The 22,322-nt window shown below is 39.8% G+C and overlaps 1 protein-coding gene across 4 annotated transcripts in view; it reads left to right on the top strand.

Moving 5' to 3' along the window:
* Positions 1 to 22,322, top strand: part of LOC126272718 (solute carrier family 12 member 6) — a 1,173,553-nt gene that overhangs the window by 1,038,726 nt on the left and 112,505 nt on the right. For all 4 annotated transcript variants that reach the window (XM_049975756.1, XM_049975759.1, XM_049975758.1 and 1 more), the window contains exons 7-9: positions 4,321 to 4,482; positions 8,142 to 8,298; positions 15,919 to 16,057. In XM_049975756.1, coding sequence (XP_049831713.1) covers positions 4,321 to 4,482; positions 8,142 to 8,298; positions 15,919 to 16,057 — 458 coding nt within the window. The remainder of the gene's footprint in view (positions 1 to 4,320; positions 4,483 to 8,141; positions 8,299 to 15,918; positions 16,058 to 22,322) is intronic.

Here is a 22,322-nt window from a genome sequence, read left to right as displayed (position 1 = left end):
AGCAGTGGAGGAGCTAAAGACCACAAAATCATTGTTGGCACAGCCAGGCACAGACCTCAGGAGTTGTTTGAGAAACTGTTCAAAAATTGCCCGGGTGCTCTTCACGCCAAATTGTGACTTGCAAATATTTATACAAGCTGAAGGGTGTGTTAATGATCAAGAGCTGTTGAGAGTCAGCATCAACAGGAAGCTGCCAATACACATCGGAGATGTCAATCTTGGGAAAGGTTCGTCAGGGATACGTGTCAATGATACACTGATTATTGACAGAAACTTTGAAATCGCTGCAAAGGCGTAACCATACCAACAGCCTCTTGACAATGACTAGGGGGTAGCCCCATCACTGGAATAGATTAGTCAGACGACCCTGGAGGCCATGAGGCAATCAAGCTCCAGCTTGACTTGGTCACGGAGTGCCACTGGCACCAGATGAGCCTGGAGGAAATGTGGTCTGCCTGAAGGTTTCTTGTTTATGTGGGCTTTGAAATTACTGGCGCAACCCTATCCTGCAGAAAACGGTGGAAAATTCAGAGCATAAAGAGTCGAGGTGTGAGGTAATACACTTGAACAGAGATCAGACTAACTTTATCAGAAATAATAAACCCGAAAAGGTTAGAGGCATCAAAAGCAAAAAAATTGTTGATGCATTGTTTACCACCAGAAAAGTCAGAGTATGAAACACAGATTTATATGTGAATGGGGCCGAGAAAGTGCCTAATGTCGGAATGCTTTGTTTATTGTAGTTGACTAATGTATGTGACAGTACCTCTAAAGGGGGAGTACCCAAGTGCATGTATGTTTGCAAGTAGAGTACTGACACAGCAGCACCACTGTCAACTTGCATGTACAAAACATTCTGATTAACCTTGATGTCAATAAAAAGCTTATTGGATCCAACAGAGGCTGCTGATAAACAACTGACATCCATGTCAGTGTCTGCAATAGGCAGTTGGAATTTTGCATTACAAACAGGAGCAGTGTGGCCCATTCTGTTACACTGGCGGTAAATGGCTGCCCGCTTAGGTCGGTCTGGCCTATCATGAGTGACAAGACATGACAGACAAGAGGCAGACATGGAGTGCTTGCATTGTTGTTCATTACCGGGCTTGCTGTGCTGCTGCTGCTGCAGCTGTGGCTGCCTCAGCAGATTGGGCGGGCTGCCACACTGTCTTGCTTCTGCACAGACTGCTGTCACCATATTGTGCCCCTGTGACTGATCCAACAAATGGTGGGGTAGATGCAGAATGGAGTTCTACTACCTCACAACCGAATGATTGCCTCATTAACCATTTGGTCAGCATATGTCTCCTTATGTACCTCAGTGACAAAGTGACAACAACGGCTTAAACCACAAAGCTCAGCTGCCCAAGACTTATAGGAATTTTCTGGTTCCTTGCAACACTGATAGAACTCAGCTCGAGTGGCAGTGACATGTCTGTTTACAGTAGTATTTTGAAAGAAGGTCGCACATGTTATCAAAAGAGAGTGAAGACAGATGCTGCAGGGGAAGGGGTGAGGACAGTTGCCAAAGGAGTTGATACGTGTGAGGTAATAATCAAGCCAAAAAGAAAGCATGGAATAAGGTAACATACGTCAATCCAAATGCATGAAAATGCTGCAGCAACAGTTTTTTGTAGCTATCCCATTCTTCAACAGACTCATCATAAGATAGAAATGGAAGGTATAAATGACCAGGGTAGTTACAGGCAAAACCAGAGGTGTAAGGGGTGATGCAGCAGGTGACATAGGTTGAGTAGGAACCAAAGTCATCAAAACAAAGGCAAGTGTTTGCAATTCCTGGATGTGATTGTGTTGCACTGTGGCAAATGCCTCCTGCTGTTGACTGAGATGCTTCAACACTGCAATAAGGACCCTTTGCTGATCAAACAGCCGGTGTAGAAACTCATCAGTAGCACTGTCAGACATCATACTTGTAGATGCAATGGAGCACCAACCAGAGACTGAAAACCACATGGAGAACAATTCCACACCTGTCTTCACTTGTGTTGTAACTTGGACACACAACACAACCAAGAATGGTAGTACAACTTTATTAGATTCGTGTCATGTACAGCAATCACCATAACGTACACTGAACACAATAAGACAAGGCAGATGTATCAAGAAGTAATAACATGATAATCAAGTGTGAGTGTAGTGCAGCAGGGTTTAAATAGGCACACACCTGTGGTGGGCTCTGTTGTAAGTTCACAATATTGGGCTTTCATGGCACACTCTCATTGATGACAACACACTGCTAATGCACTTGGCCTTCAAATGTGTGTGCATTACTTCAGATGGAGCATATAGATGATGGAAGGGAGACTTGTGATAAAAATAGTTTGATAATTAAAAATTGTGGGTGGAGTGCATTGATGTGAGTAAATAAAATTTCACTACATAGTGGACAAACCATGTAACAGTCAGTAGGCATATAAATATGGGACTGAACACAGTAACTCAACCGTTGAGCATGTGTTCATCTTTAGAGCATGCAGACAGGAGCATTGTCTTCACAGTGAAGGAAGGAAGATTAGGGTTTGGCATTCTATGTATGATGAAGTCATGAGAGGCAGAGCAGCAAAGTTTCAGAGTTTCAGTTTGTTGTGAGTTGGCAAAACTCACTTTATTAGGTGTAAAATAACCCATAACACAAAATGACTTTCAAATGACAGAGCAAAAAAAACAACAGAATAATATGTTGCGCAAACAGTAGCTTGCGTACACTTCAAGCAGAAGATCCTAGTGCTGAATGTAGCAGATATTGGATGTGCTTCTTTGCTAGTGTCAGGTAGGTTGTCATAAGACCAACTTTTACATGGTACTGATAGGTCAGTGATTGAAATACATACATTCTGTACAGGCATACTTGGTAAAAAGGCAGTCAGAGACAAAACCATATCTGTTTGGGGAAACATTTGACTTGGTGTTGGTGTTACTAATACTTTCATTAGAATAAGGATACTGTTATGTATATGCTCAGGGAAACAGCAAAGTGCCAGGACCATCTGTATTCTCAGGGAAAAATACAGTTTATCTGCAAATGAAGTTAAAGACACTCAAATATTTGGGAGATACGATCCATTTTTTAATATCAGTAAACCAAATGCTTACCAAAAAGCTTGAATTATTGCTATTGATAAATAGAAGCAGTAACAACAAGAAGCCTTATCTCAGAATTTATTGAAGGTACTTCAATAAAATCACACAGCCCCTAGGTCGAACAGCAAGCACTCCTCTGACATTCTTACCTAAAAATGGATAAATCCTCTAGTTGTTGAGCTGAGGTATGGTCAAGTGATCACTGCTCTGGCACTGTAAGCTCTGGGCATGCTACAGTAACCATTAATGGGCATAATGGTGGAGCAAAGATGTTTGGACATTGCTGTATAACATTACGACCATTATTGACAAAGATGTTACCACTGTCCACCCAGCAGCAATTTTCCATTGTATGTCAGTCATACAGGTTATTGTCATTAATGTTCCTACTCATGGAAATGGCATTCACAAATCACTGATGAGTGAAAAAGTCATTTGGAATCATCTGAAAAGCACACATAGTTCCACTTGATATAGATCGAATGGCAATTCTCTTCCAGGAATTGGATCAACTATTATACTGGGTACTTGAGAGTCCCAGCTTAAATTTAGATTTTTAGCAGTGTTACTTGGAGACTGCTATGAATTTAATTTAAAAAGTGACTTCTCTTTTATCACATCTTATGCCAAAACCTCTGCAGTTTATATTGATTTGTTGAAACTGTGAGACAACATTAACTGTATAGTGGTGTGCCCTGATTGTGTCCTGAAATCCACTTTTCAAATGAGTTCACAGTCTGTGAGGCACATACAATCTTGAGGATACCAGAACAGATAAGATATATTCAGACTATGAAATTTCTCATGTGCTCTAATTTCCCAAGTGCACTGCACATAAATCAGTACATATACCAGGCAGAGGAGCCACACACCCATGGCTGGCTGGTGCATCACACCAAAAATTGTTTGTCCGGCATCCAGATTTTATCTGGTTCTGATCACATCTCTATCTTGCAAGATGTGTGTCAAATTAATCTATACACATAGGTCTTTTTTCTGATATGTAAATGGTATCCCTTTCTGAACATACTTTCAGCTTGCAGTAGTAATGATATGTCCATATCTGAAGATAAAGCCATTCTGTGGTTTTCACTGGTACCCATTTTGGGGGCCTAATTTTTTTGACAGACGCACACATGCCTTTTTGTTTTGTTTTTGGAAGAGGGATACTGGTCAGTTTTGATACTTGCTTCTTAATGTGTTTCTTTCATGTTCCAGACAACATTCACAACAGTTTCTTAGAGGAAGGGCAATTCATTGCAAAATCTAAAGATCCTGATGAGATCGAGAGACTCGACAGACCGTCATACAATCAGGTTTATGCTGATTTAACAACTTCATTTACTATTTTAATTGGTATCTTCTTCCCATCAGTGACAGGTAAGTCACCTTACTATAACTTTTTTACTATGGTTCAATAAGCAAATTAATGTGAGAAGTAATTTTCTCTATCATATTTTTATCGTCTGGGGTATTATTTATATGATATGGGACCTGTCATATGTGTCATAAATGGAAATGAATATTACTACAAACTGGAGTCCAAGGTTTTTGTTAATCATTCCCTTTGTATTTTTGTGGAGATATTTCCATAGAAACTTTCATCCCCTAACACAGATTTCTTTATATCTAACAAAGAATTAAATATCAGTTTGCATAGACTTTGCTTTAAATTATTTTTAATACAACAAAATATTTTCTTTAAAATTTTCATCCTCTATTTCACCCTATTAAGGACTGAATTTTCAAAAACAGTAAAACATATATACTTTTTTTTGTTTCTAGCAGAGAAAACAAATACAAAATTTGGTACAGTTGGCTTCGAATATGCTTTGATAATGAAATAAGTAGTTCTTTAATAACCCCACTATTTTTGCTGTTGGCTGAATTTCCAAATATGCTGAAAAACATATTTTTCATTTCTAACCAAGTAGTTTTCATAGTTCTAGCTTCAAAATTACTTTAATACTGACAGATTTTCAAAAAGCCTTTCATCCCCTATTTCATCCCCTTTGGACTGGAGTTTTGAACAATCCCTTCATAAACGATGCCTACTGTATAATATCCTCTCCCTTTCCAAACTTCAAGTTTCTATCCTTAACAATTTGGACTGGGCCATGATAAGTCAGTGACTCAGTTTGGTCCAATTTACCCCCTTAGGGGTTTAATTTCCAAACACAGTGAAACACATATTTTTGTAATTCCTCACCGAGAATCCAATCAGCAATTTTTAAAGATTTAGCTTAAGAATGCTTTCACAATGAAACACTTTCATAAAACTCTTAACCCACTTAGGGTTGGATTTCCAAAAACAGTGAAGTGTGTTCTTTTTAAAAAAAATTCTAACAGAGAAGACAAATACGAATTTTCATAGATTCAAAAAATGCTTGCATAATGAAATATTTCCATAAAAACCTTCATCCTCTATTTTGTCCCCATAGGGCTTTAATTTCCAAAAACAGTGAAACAAATATTTTTTTTAATTGCTACCCGGGAATCCAAACTGAAATTTTCATAGACTTAGCTTCAGAATTGCTTTCATAATGGGGAGGGGGGGGGGGGGGAACATTTCATCCCCTTTTTCATTCCCTTAGGATTGGAATTTTGAAAAATTCCTTCTTAAATGAGGCCTGCAGTATATATTAACATTAACACCTCTCCCAATTTCAAGTTTCTGTTCTCAGCAGTTTGGGCTGGATGATAATGAGACAGTTAGTCAGGACATTGCCTTTCATACATATAGAGATTATAATTTAATTGCACTTAGGTGTGTCATTTACAAATCAATAAATAAAAGGAATTAGGTTCGCCAGCTGGAATGCATGTAAATTTTACATTACAGTTGTATATTTTCACAAGAAGGTGTTCGGCCATGGCTACCAACTTTGGTTACCTTTTACAAATGCTGTTAGCAAACAATGAACATCTACCAATCCCTACATTTTAAAATAGTAAATAAATAATAATATGCCCATTGTATTAATGAAAATCTCTCATGTTCCTTACTGGGGCTTTTAGTACTAGTTACTTAGAGCAAAATGGAATGCTGGCAAGTAGATTGTAACATGTAAATATGCATGTTGTTACCAGGCAACAATCGTCTGACAGGAGTGTGGGACAACTCACTCTGTCTACGGCAGTTAGCAAGTAGCATCCTGGATAGCAGCTCAAGCATGTTTTTCCAGAGTTGCTGCAGCAACCACGTTGAAACAAGATGGCAGCTTCCGGATGTGAATAACTGTTGCCCATTGTTCTCAGATACAAAGTATTGAGCAACCTCCAAGCTGTGTCTATGTGTGTTTCATCAAGGCTATTTTTTCAGAAGGCGTTCTTTTGTTGGCAGCTTGCATTTTCTCTGATACGTGAAAATCTCTCACATCCTATGAACATGTCCTTATGTCATCTTTCCCTTATAAAAGTACTTCCTGTATGCTTGTTTTCACTCAATCCCAATAACATGTACCGGATCTGTATCCCACCTTCTGGAAATACAATAGAGTTGGGGGGGGGGGGGGGGGGGGTTGCTGGCATTTTTCGTCAGCTTGAGGCACCAAGATCCAGCAAGTGGTGGTTATCTTGGCTTGCCCTTGTTTCACAGCACTGCTGCCTGTCTTATAAATTGTCTGGGTTCAGCTAACTACCTCATCCAGACTATGAATTACACCATACATTAAAGACATTAACACAAGGCAGTATCATAATAAATTCATGGAGACCCAGGCCCTTAATACAACAAACCTAAATGACTGATCAGATATACCTATTAAATTTTGTTGTACACATCTTTTGTCAACATCAATGTGTGTGTAGGAAAAATAAAAATAGGTAAAAAAGGACAGCATGAGACAACACCCTCAGACTTCTGGTTTCCCATTACAAGTAAATTGTAACAATTTGGCTTCTCCCATATAAGATCAGTTTAATATCAGCTAGTTATTTTTTAACTTCCTAAGTTTCCTCCATTTCAGTTAAAAAGAGTCATTGTGCAAAGTTAGTTGTGTGTTGTACTCTGTGAAACTAAATAATTATTGTTAATGTAAGTCAACAATTTGTCTTAACCTCTGAAAAATGTTTTGATAAATCTGAACTTTTTGGTTTCAACTTTAGCCTTCTTATTGTGAATTGGAGTCTCTTATTGTGAAGTGGCAATATGTTGAGAAATGTGACTCGACTAGTCCATGCCCGTAAAATAAAAATTCCTTTTAAATGAAATTTTACTTTACCCAAAATATGTAAATTACAAGGGGTTGTAAGTACGTAAATTGTTCCGTTCTTGGCTGCAAACTTTTGAGATAACTCCAAGAGCAAAATAGCTAAAGTAAGTCTCTGGGAAAGTACATAGTTAATTTCAATTTCTCCTCTTGTTTTCTTTTACCACACAATAGGTTCATTTCTTTCAAATGTCAATGTAATTTCTTGTATTTTCATTAAGTGTCGGTTAGTTGTCATTGACCTATAACAAGTGACTGTGAATACTATTTGCTACCAACCTTTGCAGTCAGGTTTCATGTTTTTCATAGGGAAATAAATTATTTGTGTCTATGACGACTTGCACATCAACCAAAGAATATTTTCATTCTGTTGCATTTCGCTTGGTAACTGATGCCAAGATCACCTGTGGTACTTAGATAATTAAAAATTGTGAATAAAATTAGAAAACACATAGTGCGCAGGAGGAATTAGAATCTATTACTTTCTAGATGAGATGAAATATTATTCTCAGTTTGAATTCACATATTTCTTAGTACAATGCATTGGTGGATTTTTTATTTTTTTTAAATTTTATTTATTTATTTATTTTTTAAAATTTGGGATCACCTCTTGACTCCCACATCACTAAGAGAAGAAGTAAGTACTGAATATATTATACAGTAAATGACATTAGATCTACAGCTTCTAGTCAATTAGGTTTTGGCTTAACAACTGACTGTGATATGCTACCAAGCATTGTTGTCAAGATTCATGTTTGCATAGGTAAATAAGTTATTTGTATCTTTGATATTATTTTTGGTGAAAGGTGATGACTGTCTTATCTACAGGCATAATGGCTGGATCAAACCGTTCTGGTGATCTAGCAGATGCACAGAAATCAATTCCAGTGGGCACCATATGCGCCATACTCACCACGTCTACAGTGTACCTCTCAGCAGTACTGCTGTTTGCTGGAACTGTTGACAACCTGCTCCTTAGAGACAAGTAATATTCAAATTATAATTTTCCTTTGCTTGCGCGGGCGCACACACACACACACACACACACACACACACACACACACACACACACACACATTAGCAAGATCCTTTTTTCGCCTATAATGCCAGTAGTATGCTGTGTCTCAATTAAACTATACTTCACTTTAAAATTCAGTATTTGGTTTGTTAATGTATTTAATTTTCTTATGTTTAAATTCTACTAGACATCTCTTCTTAGAGTCAACAAATGCCTTTTCTGTAATATTTTTTAAGATATTTTCAGCTTCATTTTGCTATAATGCTTACCAAGTGTACCTGTATGAAACAAGCATTTTTCTTGTTGTTGTGAAAATGAAACACTAATTTTGAATTGAAAAGTAAAAACATTTTATTCGAAGTACTGACCATTTCTTTCTATACATTTTGACCACCTTTCTGGCAATTTGTGGACACCATGCCAATAGAAATGTTCGTCTTTTTAAGCAAACCAATCAGACACCCAATTTTCGACTTCTTCATAGGAATCGAAGTGTTCCTCAGCCAATGCATGTCCCACTGATGAAAAGAAATGGTAGTCAGAAGGTGCCCAGTCTGGTGAATATGGCGGGTGGGGTAGCAGCTCCCAGCCAAGTGTTTTGATTGTATCCTGAACCAGTTTTGCTTTGTGTGCAGGTGGCAGTGTAGTGTAAAAAAATTACTTTGCCATGTCTTCTGGGCCATTCTGGTCTTTTTTCAATCAATGCATAGTTCAAATTGATCATTTGTTGTCTGTAGGAATTAGTATTCACAGCTTCACTGGGTTTTAGAAGCTCATGATTCACCACACCTATCTGATTCCACGAAACACAGAGCATTGTCTTCTTACCAAATCGATCTGGTTTTGCAGTCGATGTTGATGGTTGTCTCGGTTCAACCCATGATTTTCCCAATTTAGGATTCTTAAAATAAATCCATTTTTCATTGCCAGTAACAACTCGATGCAAAATTGACCTTCTTTCATGTCTTTTACAAATGGTTTTTCGGTTTTCCATCTGTTTTTCATTCAATTCATGTGGCACCCATTTTCCACTCTTTTGGATCTTTCCCATAGCTTTCAAACAGTTGGAAATTGTTTGTTGTGCAACATTTAGCATTGTTGCCATTTGCTTCTTACTTCAAGTATCATCTTCATCGAATAATGCTTGTAATTCTTCGAATTTTTTGGTGATCTTCCACGGTCTTCATTTCTTACATCAAAATCATTATTTCTGAACCATTGAAACCATCTTTTGCATGTTGCTTTCAAAAGAGCATCATCACCATATGCCTCAACAAGCATTCAATGCGACTCTGCAGCACTTTTCTTCAAATGAAAATAAAAAATTAATCCTTTCCGCAAATCATCACTTTCTGGTACAAAATTCGACATTGTTAACACGATGAAAACATATGATGTTGTTTGTTCCATGACATGATGTATACTAAATATCTTTGATAGATGTCATACCAACCAAACAAAAAAAAAAATTAAGGCTCGTTCACAACAAATGTTCCCTATCTACACATTTGTATCTTAACGCTCATTTCTTACCGGTACACCTGGTACATGAACTCTTACCAAAGAAACACCACCTAGTGTCTCCAGCAAACATGTTTGTTTTAATTACAAACAAAATAGTATTAAAATATAATTTATGTACTGAAATGACTGAATGGCCCAGTGTTCGGTGGGGCAATATTCACACTAAAGATGTGTATTGATGGGTTCAGCAGAACAGGAAGAATGATGATCATTTCTGGCAGCGACTAAGTAATGCTTCAGTGTGTATTACTGTTTAAACAGCACAGCCTACTATATGCCGAGCTCTGCCCCTACTGGAAATCCTGATTATTCTCTAGGCTTTGTTGTCACTGTTAGTAAATAACCTTGGACAAGATACATTACTGAGTAATTTGAGGCAGTGTGGGAGGGGTAGCAAATAACCTTGGACAAGGTACGTAACTGAGTAATTTGAGGCAGTGTGGGAGTGATGGTATTGACAGTGACTAGCAGGTTGCAGGTGGTAAAGGAGCAAAAACTGTGGAGGGTTGCTGGAGGAAATGGGTAGTGCCTTTTATGTAGGAGGGTAGGCTACACGTAACCGGCTGAAGCTGTTTTTTGTCCATGAGAGTAGATATTCTTTCTGGTGGAGGGGGCGCAGTAACCAGTTGCAGTGGGTCGTCCTTGGTGGTTGGGTTTATAACTGTAAGGAAGCTTTTAGAATTTAGAAGTGTAGGGAATGGTGTGGATGAGAAGACAGATTCATGGAAGAGGTTCTGGGATGGACCTAAGTATTTGAGGAGAAACTAAAACTCCTGCTGGATTTCTAGAATGGGTCACTGTGGCAGGGTTTGTAGGTAGATATATCTTACAGCTGATGCAGTCACTCTGCCGAGTAATCCTTGTGGTTCGTAGCCACAGTGGTGAAGCCTTTGTTGACAGGTGGGCTTATAAGTTCAGGATCAGTTTTTAGGTGGTGTATTGCAGTTCCCTCTGCAGATGCAAGGTTGGTTTCCACATTGCAGGATTTGGGGAGTGATGGTCAGGCAAGGTTCAAGGTTAGGAAATTCTGGAAAGTTAACATCAATTTATTTGCGGGAAGTGGGCGTGAATGACAGTTGGATGGAGGTTTAAGCTGAGTCAAGCAAGTTTCAGTATTGGTTTTGGGTGGAGCCTCATTTGCAGGCTTGGTGGTGGGGAGTGTTTTGGTATGTGGATCAAGACTAAGAGAGAGAGGCTGTAACAAGTCCATAGTGACTGAGTTTCAGAGTGGAGCAAAAGGTAAGATCTTCAGACAAGATTGATACTTGGAGGACAGGTTCATGTCTGTGTTTTGAGTAAGTTATGGATTGTGTATGGTGAGTGAGTGTGAGGTTGTGTTAAATGCAGCAGGTCTGCAAGCCATGGTTTGGTGGCTATGAGGGAGCTATGGGTCAACCACTCAGGATGATCCATTGTGGCTGGTAAAAGACGCCATCAATTTCCTCCACTGACTCTCCACAGTTCTCGCTCCTTTACCACTTGGCACCCAGCTAGTCACTATCGATGCAACCTCTACTATACTACCATTCACAATGCACATGACCTTGCTGCTATTGAACACTACCTTTCCCAGTGCTTGACTGATTTCAAAATTACAGCCTCTTTCCTGTCACCATGACCAACCGTATCCTCGTCCACACATATTTCTCCTGTGAAGTCCTCACCTACAAACAGAACTGTGTCACAGAAAGGGGAACCCACATGGCACCAACCTATTCCTAGAGAAATTCTTCCTAACCACCCAGAATTTTGAGATTTCAGATTTTCACTGGATTTCAGATTCATTGATGACATCTTGATTCCTCCAGAACCTCAATGACTTCTCCCCCATTTGCTTCACTTCATCATCCTTAGACCAACAAGCCACCTTCCTTACTGTCAGCCTCCACCTCAAGGATACCTATCAACCACCAGAAATACCTCCATGTTGGCAGCTGTGACCCTTTCCACACCAAGAATCGCCTTCCATACAGCCTAGTCACCTGCAGCCATCTCACCTGCAGTGATGAGGAGTTCCTCTCCAAATATGCCAAAAGCCTCACTGAGGCTGAAAGCACCACCCAGACCTTGTCCTGGAACAGTACTCCCATACCTTGTCTCACCAGTCACCTACCATCCTGCACAAGCTCGCTGTCCCTCCACAAACAGTCACTCCTCTTGTGACTTATTACCACCCAGGACTGCAGCAACTGAATCACATTCTCTGCTAGGGTTTCAACTACCTCTCATTTTGCCCTGAAATGAGATATGTCCTCCATATTATCCTTTCTATCCTTCCCACAGTCATATTCGCCACTCATCAACTTAGAAAGTGTCTTTGTCTGCCACTACTCCACTTCTGCTCCCAATCCTTTGCCTCATGGCCCATAGCTCTGCAATAGACTTAGATGCAAGACGTGTCCCTTATATCCTCCTACTACCACCTACTCCAGTCCTGTCAAAGGCATCTTCTACTCCATCAAAGACAGAGCCACCTGTGAAAGCTGCCATGTGATCTGCCAACTAAGCTGCAACCACTGTGCTGCATTCCATATAGGTATGACAACTAACAAGCTGTCTGTCTGCATAATTGGCCTCCATCAGACTGTGGGCAAAATACAGCTGGACCACCAAGTTGCTGAACATTCTACTTAATAGATGTGCTTCACTTTAATAATAGCTTCACAGCCTATCACCAGGATTCTTCCAACCAATACCACCTTTCCTGAATGACACACTTGGGAACTCCATTCAGCATGTAGGGCAAGGAGAGGGACTGGTGGTGGGTAGCTGGTGGCTCTGATGGAGGCCAGTTTGCCACCTAAGAATGGCCTCATCTACATGCCTGTCCACATTAAACCTGCTAACCACCAACAGTACCTCCATTTCACACCAAAAAAAATCGCTCCCACACAGCCTAGCCACCTGTGGACAATGTATCTGCAGTGACAAGAACTGCCTTGCCCAGAATGCTGAAGAAGGCCTCACAAAGGCCTTCACAGACAAGTCACACCTTACTCTCCCTCCAGCATAGTCCACAAACAGATTCCCCATGTCATATCCTCACACACCCTCAATTGACCCACCACCCCCAATAATCAGCTATGAAGAAGTGCCCCCTTGTCACCCAATACTAACTGGATAGGAATGGCTGAACCATATCTTTTCCAGGGGTTTGATTGTCTCTCATACTTACCTGAAATGAGGCACACACTATCATAGATTCTTCCCACTCCTCCTAAAGTGGTGTGCCATTGACGATCCAACCTACACAACATCCGAGTCCATGTCTATGCAGCTCCCACACCCAACCCCTCCCCACAGAGATTATATATCTGTGGCAGATCAAGGTACAAGACCTACCCAATCCACCTACCCAGTTCCTCCTGCTCTGGTTCTCTCACAGGCTTATTCTACTCCATCATAGGCTGGGCCACCTGTGAAAGTAGCCATATCATATACCAACTCCACTGAAAACATTGCACAGCCTCTTATGTTGGTATAACTATCAGTCAGCTGTCCACCAGCGTGAATGGCCACTGCTAGGCTGTTGTCAAGAACAGAGTTGACCACCTGGTGGCACAACATGTAGCTGAACACAACGTGCTCAGTTTCAGTGGCTGCTTCACAGCCCGAGCCATCTGGATACTTCCCTCCAACACCAGCTTCTCTGAACTATACAGATGGGAGTTATCCTTGCAACACATCCTCCACTTCCATAATTATCCTGACCTCAATCTCAGGAAACCCACTGGCCCTGAACCCTCTGCCCAACATTTTTGCTTCCTTCATTCTGTCACCCCCTCCAAATTCACTTCACCACATTGCCTACATTGTGTGTTTCTTCACATCGGCTGCCATACCTATACCTGCCCCCTCCTCCCCACCTCCCATGCCCGCTCCACCCCAGTGTTCCTAACTGGCCAACTGGCCTCCCTTGAAGCCATTAGCCACCCACCCTTAGTCTCTCCCCCTGCCTCCCTCTCCCTATCCCACCTAAAACTAACCCACCACAACCAGCTTACCTGCTGCAAAACAATGTTGGCATTGTCAGTCTACCAGGTTCCAGGTAAGGACAAAGACATATGTGTGCATGTCTGTGAGAGTGTGTGCATGTGTTTGTGTACTCTAGCTCCTCAAAGTATAACTCTGAAAGCTACCAAATTTTCCTTCCTTTTTGTGTGCCTATCAACAGCTAATGTCTGCTTTTGAATGAGTGGGCTCCAACAATCCTAAAGTATTTACATTCTACAAAAATTTTCCTACTGCACTGATACTTAAAAAAAGGCCCTTCTTTACAATGATTGTATCTACTATTTCACACTATTGCCTTGTATAGTTAAATGTAGGATATCTTGTAAATTACTTATCTTATTTCCTAAAGGATTGTATGAAGTAAGTGCATTACAACAAACAATCAAGTCAGCCAGAACAAGAACAGAAAATTTCATATACAGTAAACTCTTGATTATCCTTAGGTGGATTATTTTCTTTGCAGATTATCTGCAGTCTGTTTTTCTTTAACCTGGGAGTCGTTGCAGATGAGCAATAATCTCATGTTAACAACAAGAGTCTAGTTAACATTGTGCTGCTCAAACACTGCAATTGCTGGACTGTAATTGTTTGCAAAAGGAAAGCATAAATGTGTTGTATTAATGATACAGTAGAAAGATAAAGCCATGTTGGAATGGTTTCAACAGAAAAGATTTGAGGACACACAAGTACCTGTTACAGTGTGTGTGAAACAAGCCCAAAGTTTCTTCAAAACCTTGGGAATTGAAGGAGATTTTAATGCATTTTCTAGCTGGTTAACAAGTTTTATACAGAATCATGGTATCTGGGAGATTGCAATCCAAGGAAAAAAGTTAAGTGGGAGTAACAAGGAAGTTAAGCCTGATGTAATATGTAAAGATAAAAAGCATGCTGTTTCAAAAGAAAAGAAATGCATAATTTACCTGTCCATTATTTTCACAGAAGTGATCATGGATGGGCTGCACAATGTCAGGTATGATTCCATAATTACTTTGTTACACGAGTGCGAGAACCTTTAGTGTTCAAGGGTCTACCTGCAAAGGCTGTATTGTTACTTGACAACGCACAATTGCAGCCAAATGAAAATGTTCTGAAATTGGATAACCAGATGACATTTGTAAAATATTTAACCCCCTAGTGTAACAGCCTAAATACAGCAAATAAATAAGGGCATCTTTGCTGCTAGGAAGAAATTTATTGAGGAAGTCTGCTACTAAAGTGTACTGATGAGGGCAACCATATTCAAACATTTTGGAATCAATTACCTGTGCTGGGCACAATTTGTAACATGTTGAATGCATGGTGTAAGATAAAAATGATCAATCATATCCAAGTCATGGAAAAACATTAATCCTAAAATTGACAAAATCAGTAATCCGGTTGATGAAGAAGACTGCTGTTTTGAACATTACTCCAGGTTATGAAACCGGATCAGTAGGTAAATGATAGTGACTAAAAAGAAAACATTCTTCTAATTCCAGAAACTGTAGTCAATCGTGTATCGGCACATCAGTGGGCTGAATGGTTATTGGACTACCTGGAACAGCCTGAATTTGTTCCTGTTTCTGACAAATTGGTGACACATAAAATTCATAGCATGATATCTGAAAGACAAGGAACCTCACTAAGACAGAAATCAGTTCAAGAATATTTTGTTTCAAAGTAGAGTAATGTAATGTGAAGTTTGATTGTAGTGTATTCTTTGTAAGTACCATATTTTCACATATGCTATGATGTTTAAAGTAGAATTTATTATAAACATTAGTTTAGCTACTTTAATATGACATTATAATCAATTTTATTTTTTGAACAACCTTAATTATTAGTTTGCAATATAATTGCAGTTTATCCATGGAATTTGATTATACACGGGTTCCAAGTCACCAATTACAGTGGATAATCAGAGGTTTACTCTACATTAATTTCAGGCAATTTTGCATTTGATGATATATAATTTTTTTTAGATCAGCTTAAATAAATAAATAGATTTTTTTTGTCTTTCACTTTTCATATAAAATGAAAATGTAACTCAGAATCTATCCTTTTTTATAGGTTTGGGCAAAGTATTGGAGGAAAACTTGTAGTGGCAAATATTGCCTGGCCTAATCAGTGGGTCATCTTAATTGGATCATTTCTGTCAACTCTGGGAGCTGGTTTGCAGAGCCTTACAGGTGCACCCAGATTGCTTCAGGTTTGTTGATCACGTTTATTTTGCTGAAATAAATAGCATGAGATTCTGTGTCATTACAGCATCAGTGCAACACACATGTAAACATCTATGTGGAACAGGCAATTAAAGGAATAAAAGTTGTGAGTTTTTGGCTGAGTGACATAAGCTATTCCAAAATGTTGCAAGGTAAAAATTCTGATAGAAATAATTATCAATGTGCTCTAGACTTCTAACAAGCTGTTTTCCGTGCTATACTTACTGTATAGATTATTTCTAAATAGGTAACAGTGCTAGTTCCTTAGACCCATTGTGAGGAAGTCCTCAAGAGTGTGGAACAAGTCAGAAGAACAAAAATACTTATGTACATCAATTTTTTCTGTATTATGTGCATACACTTTCAGTTGCCTATAACTGGTATTTTACTAGTGTCATTTGTGCTGATATACTGACTATGCACTTACATGTTGCTACTGTAATATTTAGGTTACTTGTTCACTTTGTTCATTTTATGCCCATTTTCTTGTTTTATAAATCTAGTGACATGTTTTTGTTTATATTTTCTCATTTTTAGATCTGATTACGTTTGCAAAGGTAAACGAGTTATCAATTTTAATAAAGTAGCTTGTGACCAAGACACTGACTTCCATAATCACATACATAATACACATTTACAAAAGAACTGAAATGCTAATGTCAAATGTTCCTCAACAAGACATGATTTATTAACCCCCAAATAAATCATACAAGATACTGTGTATACCCAAGTATAAGACTACCCTGAATATAAGACAACCCTGAATACAACATGACCCCGACCCCCTTTTTCGTAGAGGTTCTGTAAGAAAATTTTATTTTTAATGTATTCTTATTAAGCAAACTTACAAAACCTATTCTGAACTTGCAAAATTCATTGATTGTCTGCATTTTGATAATACAAGGACAAGCAAAATAAACAAAAAAATTTTTGCATTAATTTTTGTCTTCACTTCCTTCTTTGCTTACTGCCTGTCAGTTATCTGTGTTATTACTATTTTTGATCATCATCATCATCATTGTCATCATAGCTGCTGTCATGTGGAATGACAGTTTTACCTAACCATTGAGGACCAGAAGAGAGGCAATATGCGAGGGTGGTTTGAAATGTTCTAGGAATCACCACAGGAGGTCAGAGCTAGCGCAAAGAGTTGTCCATATGATGTTCATTGGACTCTTGCCTGTAAACACATGCTACGTGAATGTTATAAAATAGAACTGTGACAGTGATGTGGCTTTGTTGTTGTTCCTGCATAGTGATTTGCGAAGATGGAAAAATTCGAGATTCGAGCAGTGATCAAGGCTTCGTAAAGAAAGATATGAAAGCAAAGGACATTCATGCCAATTTCCAGAATACACTGGGGGCTCTGCTCCTTCATATTCAACTGTTGCCAAGTGGACAAATGGATGTAAATTTGGTCGGGAGAGCTTAGATGATGATTGGTGCAGTGGTCAACCAAGATGTGTCACTACTCCAGAAATCATTGCAAATGTGCACAAAATGGTCATGGAGGATCGCTGATTGAAAGTGCATGAAATTGCTCATGCTTGCCAGACGTCATCTGAAATGGTATATCACATTTTAACTGAAGAATTAGAAATGAAAAAAATTATCTGTGAGATGGGTGCTGTGACTCTTGACATTGGATCAAAAATTCATGAGAATGGACATATCGGAAAAATGTTTGGCCCATTTTAGGAGAAACAAACAAGATTTTTTGCGCCAGTTTGTGACCATAGGTGAAACTGGGGTGCACTACTATACCTCAGAGACAAAACAACAGTCAAAGCAGTGGAAACTTGCTGATTCTCTGCCACGAAAGAAAGCAAAGACAATTCCTTCGGTATGAAAGGTCATGGCATCATTGTTCTGGGATGCGAAGGAAATTCTGTTTGTAGATTATCTCCCCTCTGGCAAAACAGTTACTGGAAAATACTGTGCTAACCTCTTGGACAAACTGCAACAAAAGATATGCGAAAAAAGGCCAGGTTTAGCAAGGAAGAAAGTCATCTTCCATCAAGACAATGTGCACCCTCACACATGTGCCATCGCCATGGCAAAATTACATGAACTAAGGTATGAATTCTTGCCACATCTGCCTCATTCACCTGATATGGCTCCATTAGATGTCCATCTCTTCCCAAAACTGAATCTTTTTCTTGGTGGATGAAGATATTGCAGGCCTGGAGGAAACTTATTTTCAAGATAGGATCAAGGCACTGGAACATTGTTGGACCAAGTACATTAATCTACAAGGAGACTACAATGAAAAACATTTTAAAAAATCAGTGAAGTAAGTACTTTTTTTCTATTACATTCCGAGAATTTTTCAAACTACCCTCATATTTCTGTATAGGGACAGCAATGAAATTTATGATCTTGGTTGTAAAATATCTGTCTGTTTTCTTCCTGGTATGACCTGATTTCCAAGTTTCTGGTCATGTTGAGACCTGAAAACACCGCCATTTTTCTGAACATATGGCAGGTTTTGCTTCTGTAGAGACATGAGAATGTGACAATATTTTACTTCATTTCGTAATTCTAAACCTCCTGGCCTCATTGGCAGTGTAAAACCAGCAGCTGATACACCACCTTTTGTTCCCGTCATACCGTCACAGTTATCGTCAACACCATTGCTATATGAAACATGTAAGTATGCCACTGGCACCTATCGAGACTTTTACTGTCTTCTGCAGAAAAAGCTCTTTGATGCAGCATCGTGGAGCTTATCCTCCCAACATCTTTGGCCTGCATGGCATGCTGCAGCAACAAGTCACTCTTATCTTTGTGGCGGACAAACAACAGTTAGCTGTGACAGTCCCACACTGATTTAAATTTAAAAACCAAATCCTTAGGAAGAAAAGAATTTAACAGATTAAGTAATAGTCCATTAGAACAAATTGCAGTCTAATTAGACATTGCCTGTGATTGCACCACAGCAGGAGTATGAATACTTCTGCCAGCAGTTTTTTGACACTACACAACTTTTTGAAGTTCTTAAAAGTAAATCTTCACATGAGCTCAGTTGCCAGAGCTTCATCTGTAAATCTAAGACAACCCCATTTTAATCTGTTATACAACATAAAAGTTGATGTGAGCAATAGTAGTTATAATCTGTGAATATAAGACAACCCTGTCTTTTCTGAAGGACAAATTTGGGAAAAAACTTTATCTTATAATCATACAAATATAATAGAGGGAAACATTCCATGTGGGAAAAATATATCTAAAAACAAAGATGATGTGACTTACCAAAGGAAAGCGCTGGCACATTGATAGATACACAAACAAACACAAATGTACACACAGAATTCAAGCTTTCGCAACCAACGGTTGCTTCATCAGGAAAGAGGGAAGGAGAGGGAAAGACGAAAGGATGTGGGTTTTAATGGAGGGCATAAGGAGTCATTCCAATCTCGGGAGGGAAAGACTTACCTTAGGGGGAAAAAAGGACAGGTATACACTCGCACACACACACATATCCATCCACACATACACAGTCACAAGCAGACATTAGTAGATGCAAAGAGTTTGGGCAGAGATGTCAGTTGAGGCGGAAGTACAAAGGCAAAGATGTTGTTGAAAGACAGGTGAGGTTTAAGTGGCGGCAACTTGAAATTAGCGGAGGTTGAGGCCTGGCGGATAACGAGAAGAGAGGCTATACTGAGGGGCAAGTTCCCATCTCCGCAGTTCTGACAGGTTGGTGTTAGTGGGAAGTATCCAGATAACCCGGATGGTGTAACACTGTGCCAAGATGTGCTGGCCGTGCACCAAGGCATGTTTAGCCACAGGGTGGTCCTCATTACCAACAAACACTGTCTGCCTGTGTCCATTCATGCGAATGGACAGTTTGTTGCTGGTCATTCCCACATAAAAAGCTTCACAGTGTAGGCAGGTCAGTTGGTAAATCATGTGGGTGCTTTCACACATGGCTCTGCCTTTGATCGTGTACACCTTCCGGGTTACAGCACTGGAGTAGGTGGTGGTGGGAGGGTGCATGGGACAGGTTTTACACCGGGCGGTTACAAGGGTAGGAGCCAGAGGGTAGGGAATGTGATTTGGGGATTTCATATGGAAGAACTAAGAGGTTACGAAGGTTAGATGGACAGCGGAAAGACACTCTTGGTGGTGTGGGGAGGATTTCATGAAGGATGGATCTCATTTCAGGGCAGGATTTGAGGAAGTCGTATCCCTGCTGGAGAGCCACATTCAGAGTCTGATCCAGTCCCGGAAAGTATCTTGTCACAAATGGGGCAGAGCCACTTCCTCATCCACTCAAACCCAGAACCTCCCACACAAGAAGTCACATCATCTTTGTTTTTAGATAAATATATCTTATAATCAGGTAAATATGTTAATTGGAAACAAAGCTTCTGAAAATGGATACCTCCTGGTACTCTGGAGAGTTACTGAATGACTCAAGCACTGCAAGTTTGCTTGTCTGGAAAGTACTGGAACATGAACCACACTCTGTGTATGCCTGTGCCATCAGTTCACTCACAGAAGGCTAAATGTATGGTTCAACACAGTACAGAGACTGCAATGCATTATGGAAATTGATTTCCGTGTCCAAGTCAAATTTTGATGGCTGGGGAATAAAGAAGTTCTAAAAATCATTGTCTATAAAATATTAAAGTATCACAAAGACATTGCAAATAAGCCCACTGGAGAACATTAGAATACAACCAAGAGCTAAGACAAGTGAGGTTGAAATGGTCCACAGCAGCCCTTAAATCAGTGACTGACCTGGCACTGGCTGATGTATCAGTCTGTGGCATACTTAGCATGCTTATGGATGTATGCATAATTATATAGACTGATACATTGTTGTGTCCCCCCCCCCCCCCATTGAATTAGCACAGCGTTCTGGAATTATCTTGACCCATACAATGTGGCTCCTGATGTTGTTGTTGGTAGAGGAGCCACTACTGTGTTGGCGCTGGAGATGCAGGAAGTAACAGTGGGTCAGGTTCACAGCTTGCTCCTGGTCCCTGAGTGGGCTGTGGGTCTATATCTGACCTGCCATGGACTGAAGGTCCTGTATGCCCATCCAGGACCAGGCCTGTTGCAGAAATGAAGACAGTGGGTGGAGAACTGGGAATACCAGGTGTCCATTGCTTGGGATGTTATGTTTTAGCCAGACTCTTCATCTGTTTTTGCTGATTCTTGGCATGGGCAAAGTGGGCTGCCTCTTCCAGTATGGAAGATCTGGTAGTGGAGCTTGCTCCAAATGACACAAATGGAGCTGGGTCCAGTGCTAATCAAGGATGCCTCTATGTGTGGGCACCAGGGCCAGCTAATGCCCTTGCTGGGCAGAGATGGAGCCATATACCCAACCAGGAATATGTCTGAAGATGTGTACCCAGACAGGATGCACACCTTAAAAGGTGTAGTTTTATCTTCCTGCACCGGTATCGGCTGCAATAAATCTAGCAAGGAATGATGAAGGTACCCATGTAAAAGTTCCACCGGGAATCGATCTGCACAATATTGCTCACTATGAGGTTAAAAGGGAGATCCAGACCAGAAACAATAGGAGTGGATATCAAGATTTTTTCCACAATCTCACAAAATGTTCTGCCATGTGATTAGATGCAGTGTGAAACAGAGTTGTGGTAACATGATCAGTTCCATTCCAGTCGCAAAACCACTGAAAACTTGCAGAAGTAAACAGCATACCATATCTTTACCATGGATTTGCAGGTCTCCTTCAGTACAAAAAAATAGTTGCAAAGACATTCCTGGTATTTTCTGTCATAGTCTGTTGCAGTTTTATTAAGTATGGAAAATGAGAATATACATCCATCAGAATATGTCATATGAGTTCATGGAATGGGCTCACAAAATGCACTTGATCCCCCAAGTTTTAACTCCATGACATTAACAGTGATAACATCCCTATTTGTGTGTTATATTTTATACCTATAAGACTGGAAAGCCTTTGTGCAAACTCTGAACTACATATTTTGTCATTTGTTAGCTGCCTTTTGCCTGGTATGCTGCTGCTGTTTCCTATCTTGAACTCATATTTATCCATATCTATTGCACTCATCATTTTCTAGGAGTAAAGGCAGCAATGGACTTGATACCTTGTGGGTGAATAAGTTTTTGAGCTAAATATGCACACACACCAGCACTACATTGTGCTGGCAGCACACACAGTGCTGGAACTTCAGTTCTGCAGGTTGATTAGGATGAGGGACTAGGTTGGGTGGAGTGGGAGAGAGGAAAAAAGAAGCAGAGTTTTGGGAA

Source organism: Schistocerca gregaria, chromosome 5 (genome assembly GCF_023897955.1).
Source record: "Schistocerca gregaria isolate iqSchGreg1 chromosome 5, iqSchGreg1.2, whole genome shotgun sequence".
NCBI lineage: Eukaryota > Metazoa > Arthropoda > Insecta > Orthoptera > Acrididae > Schistocerca > Schistocerca gregaria.
This window is presented reverse-complemented; position numbering and strand designations above follow the sequence as displayed.